The 4,373-nt window shown below is 59.8% G+C and overlaps 1 protein-coding gene across 1 annotated transcript in view; it reads right to left on the bottom strand.

Annotated features, from left to right (window-relative positions):
• Nucleotides 1-4,191: 4,191 nt before the first annotated feature.
• The window catches only part of FIGNL2 (fidgetin-like 2), a 9,329-nt gene continuing 9,147 nt past the window's right edge, over nucleotides 4,192-4,373 (bottom strand). The window contains exon 3 of the mRNA XM_004692512.2: nucleotides 4,192-4,308. Within this exon, the coding sequence (XP_004692569.1) occupies nucleotides 4,192-4,308 (117 nt within the window). The remainder of the gene's footprint in view (nucleotides 4,309-4,373) is intronic.

Genomic DNA, 4,373 nt, shown 5'->3' with positions numbered 1-4,373 from the left:
AGGCTAAGGTCTGTCCAGTCTCCCGTGAGGCTAAGGTCTGTCTGGCCCCACTTGAGCCTAAGATCTGTCCAGCCCCCACATGAGGCTAACGTCTGTCTGGCCCCACTTGAGCCTAAGGTCTGCCCGGCCCCCTGTGAGGCTAAGGTCTGTCCCGCCTCCACATGAGGCTAAGGTCTCCCCCACCCCCAACCCCCATGAGGCTAAGGTCTGTCCCACCTCCACATGAGGCTAACGTCTGTCCGGCCCCACTTGAGTCTAAGGTCTTCCCGGCCCCCCGTGAGGCTAAGGTCTGTCCAGCCCCCCGTGAGGCTAAGGTCTGTCCAGCCCCCCGTGAGGCTAAGGTCTGCCTGGCCCCCCGTGAGGCTAAGGTCTGTCCGGCCCCCCGTGAGGCTAAGGTCTGCCTGGCCCCCCGTGAGGCTAAGGTCTGCCTGGCCCCCCGTGAGGCTAAGGTCTGTCCGGCCCCCCGTGAGGCTAAGGTCTGTCCGGCCCCCTGTGAGGCTAAGGTCTGTCTGGCCTCCCCAGCAAGCAGCACACAGGAAGTGTTCAGTAAAGACCTGTTTCTTAACTAGAAGCCACAACCCCTCGCCAACGTCACCCAGGCTTCATGAGCCCCTCAGAGAACGAGGAAGGCTCTAGTGGCTCTGCCACACCAGTGAGCTTCCGTCCACTTCTGCCCTCGCTTTATTCTCTCGGGACAGGTTCCTTCCCAGCCTACATAGTCTTGTCAGCTCTGTGGCGCTGTACCCGGGAGTCTGTGACGCCACACACGTCCCCACCACCACCGGGAGCAAGTTCTTGAGAACCTGTGCACCCTCCGTCAGAACTATCCAGGACTTAGCTTGAAGACTCACGCAGCCTTTATCTTCTTTGTCTTCTATGTGCCAAGTATGATGTAAAATGTGAGAATATAAAGTGTTTTCTGTGGTCCCTCCTTAAGCAGCTTTTTATCCATTTTTACGCATTTTCAAATGATCCATTTTGCACTTTGCCTGCAGTGTCGGAGGTTTGTCAGGGCCGGGGCTGTGCTTGCCCGCTTCTGTACGCTCATGCTGTGCACTCGTCTGCATCCAGGAGGTGTGTCGTGGGCAGGCGGGGTCGGGGCCTCTGGGTCTGCAAGGGCCTAGACGGCTGAGGCCACTGAACTCGGGCAGCAGCGCCCTGGCGCCTCACCTCCAGGCAGCCCACAGGCGTCTCTCCCAGGGGAAGCCGCTTGGTGGCGTGTCCCCTGGGACTGGCTTTACCTCCTGGAAGCCCGAGTACCTGTTCCCTTGCATTCCAGTATATTTTCGGTAATCTTACAGCATCCAAGGACCTCAGAAAGTTGTAGCCCCAAACTTCTAGGCATCCGCACACGGCCTTTTCCGCAAGCCATTCCTTATAGTTTGTTCAGCCTCGGTTTATGAGCTGCCAGAGTTTGGGGGTTGAGAGGCGGTGGCGGACTAGGGTACCCGATGACCCTGAAGACTGAAGAGCTGTCTCCACGCCCTGCCATCAGCCCACTTCACCACAGAAGGGGAGACGCAGACTCCTGCCTCTGACTGGGCACCAGGTGAGCCCTCCTCTCGGCCCCTCCCGCCATGCATGCCTTTGCTCACTCACTCGTCCCTTCATTCGTTCCCGCGCCCAGGGCTCTGGAGATCCAATGAGTCACCCGCAACTCTGAGCCTGAGAACTCAGGATTGCAGATGCGCGTCCGAGGGCTTCTCGCCCGCAGCCTCAGTGCCCAGCTCCTGGTCCCGTGCAAACCTTGCGCCAAAGGAACAGGAACCCCCCCCTCCTCCCGCCAGCACGGCCGGCAGTGGCTGGGTGCCCAGGCACTCCTCCAAGGTCCGCCCCCCCCCAGCCTGCTCCCCCAAGAAATCCTCTGGACACCACATATCATCACTTTAATACTGTGTAATACTTTCTTTTAAAATACAGTCTCTTCTGAGGTAGAAAGACCACAACTGAGAGCATCATCAGACAGGAGATAAATACGCCCATGTACAACACGCAGCAAAATGAGGTAGAAATGGTTACAGCTGGAGGAGATGACCCAACCCCGATCTGGGAGAGGAAGGAGAGGGCCGGCCTGATGAGTCTGCCCCCCCCCAGCCCCACCCCCGGATTCTTTGGTATGCCCCCCCACCACTGCCAGAGCTGGACTGCCCCCACCCCACCATGTCCATGAGGTAGGTGCCAGTAGCTTGGGGCTGTCCCTTGTGCAAAGTCCCCCAAGGCCAGTAGAGAGGGCAGTGGGGGCCCTGGTCTCTGCCAGTGAGTTTCTTTCTCCCTGAAACCCTTAACCCCCCACCCCCATATACATTACACACACCTGAGAGAACTTCCTCCCCCTGCTCCTGGGCCCTCATAGCCCAGCCCTGAGGCCCCTCGCTTCTCAGACGCCAGAGTCCCGCACTCAGCCAACTCCAAGGAGGGGAAAGGTGGGGGAGAGGGACAGAGCAGCTTTCCTGGCAGCGCCCCTGGGCCAGCGCGGCCCCTCAGCACCTTGGCACCTGAAAATGTCCCCCACGGGCACCCTTCCAGCTGGGAACAGGAGGTGGGCAGAGACTGTAGGAGCTGTGTGGACTAGTGGGGAACAGGAAGGAGGCTGGGGTGAGAGATGAAAAGGTCGGGGAGGGTGTCTCACCCCCACCTTAGACCAGAGTTGTGAAATGGGCAAACCGCAGAGGCCCCATCTGGGGGGTGGTAAGAAGAGGAATGTGGTTCTCAGAACCTCGGGCCTGGGCCTGGGCTGCTTTCCAGTGGCGAGTTTGGATGGAACCCAAAATGAACCGCCAGTTGAGGAAAAAGAGCCCGCTCACCCCACCCACGCCACCATGGTGCAGCCCCGGACTCCAGGTGCAAGACCTGAGGAATGGACGCCCAGCCCCCTCCCAGCGGCAAGCTCGCCGGGCGGCCAGGGAAGGACAAGGCCTCACACGGCATTGCGCCCCGGGGACAGGTGGCCGAAGGACTGCCCCGGGGACAGGTGGCCGAAGGACTGTCTCCAGTCCCGAGGGAGCCCGCTCGGCCAGTTACAGGAGTCTTCTGCCCGGGGGTGCCAGGCAAGATGATGACCTTTCTGCAGCCTACTGGCGTCCTGAGCAGAAGAGGCTGGGGCAGACCAACTCTGGATCATCTTTCACAGCAAACACAAACAGGAAGTAGAACGGTAGGACCCAGTGGGGACTAGAACCTCCCTCTCTCGGCCCCACTCTCCCCCCAGAACCCCGCCTGCAACCTTGCACCTGAGAGGAAGCCCCAGAATACATTCTGCTTCTGTCCCAGGGCAAGCAGGGGCTTAAGCCAGGCCTGAGTCTCCCTGCCATCCCTAAGTCTCTGTCTGAGTCTTCTAAGGGAATCTGCTCCCCTGGGGGGTGGGGGTGACATCTGAGGGGAAGAGGGACACACAGGAGAGCAGCCAAAGTCTAACATTCTTTCTGAGGTCAGTTTCTTCCTGAGTTGTCAAAAGAAAAAGAAAAACCGCGGTTCTACACATCTTACAAAAATAAGAGGCCTAAAATATTAAACAAGCTACATTTCTGGGGCTTCCCCCCTCAAAAACAAACAAAAAGAAACCTTCTTTGGGTGCTTATTTTTCTTCCTTGACCCTCCCTCCCACCCCACAGACACACACCCTCCAGACCCAAGGTTTCACTGGGGGACAGGGAATTCCCCACCCTGGTCCTCGGCCCCTGGCAGAGGCTGGGAGCAAAGGATGGAGACAGAAGCTCGAGGGTGATATATGGAAAGGGGGGGAGGGAGGGAGCTGAAGATAAAGAGGGCCAGAAGGGGAGGGGTGCGGGTCAGTCTGGCCAGCGACAAAGCCTAGGGGAGAAAATTACCCGAATGCAGAGAAGGGGGTGGGGTGGGGAAATGGAGGAGGAAGAGCCGTTCTGAGAGCGAGGAGACAAAAGGATTGTGGAGAGAAAGCTGGAGTTCCTTGGGCCCCGCGGGCCAGCCCACCCCGGGTCAGCCGCCCGGGCAGAGATGCGAGCTCCCGGTCCACAATAAATAGGAAAAACCTGAGTACACAGCGCATATGGCGACATCTGCCTAGCAGAAGCATTTTCCTTCCCACGAAAAACGTCCGTCCCCAGCCCCTCCCCCCACATTCACGGCCAGTGCCCCCCGGGCCAGTGGGTTTGGTCAAAGACACCCCTCCCCAGGAGGGGCGCGAGGTAGGGGCGGGCGGCTCCCGGCGCGCCGTCAGTGTCCGGAGCCGAACATTTTGTCCCACTCCACCAACGAGTCCAGGTCTTTGGGCGAGGCCCTAGGGACCACCTTGGCGAGCGCCGCCTCCAAGTCCTTGTAGGAGAGGGGACGCTGCAGGCCCGAGAGCCCCGCCCCGGCCGCCGCCTGCTGGCACAGCTGCCCCAGCTCGCCGCCCG

Source organism: Condylura cristata, unplaced genomic scaffold, assembly GCF_000260355.1.
Source record: "Condylura cristata isolate star-nosed mole 26May11 unplaced genomic scaffold, ConCri1.0 scaffold00034, whole genome shotgun sequence".
Lineage (NCBI taxonomy): Eukaryota > Metazoa > Chordata > Mammalia > Eulipotyphla > Talpidae > Condylura > Condylura cristata.
This window is presented reverse-complemented; position numbering and strand designations above follow the sequence as displayed.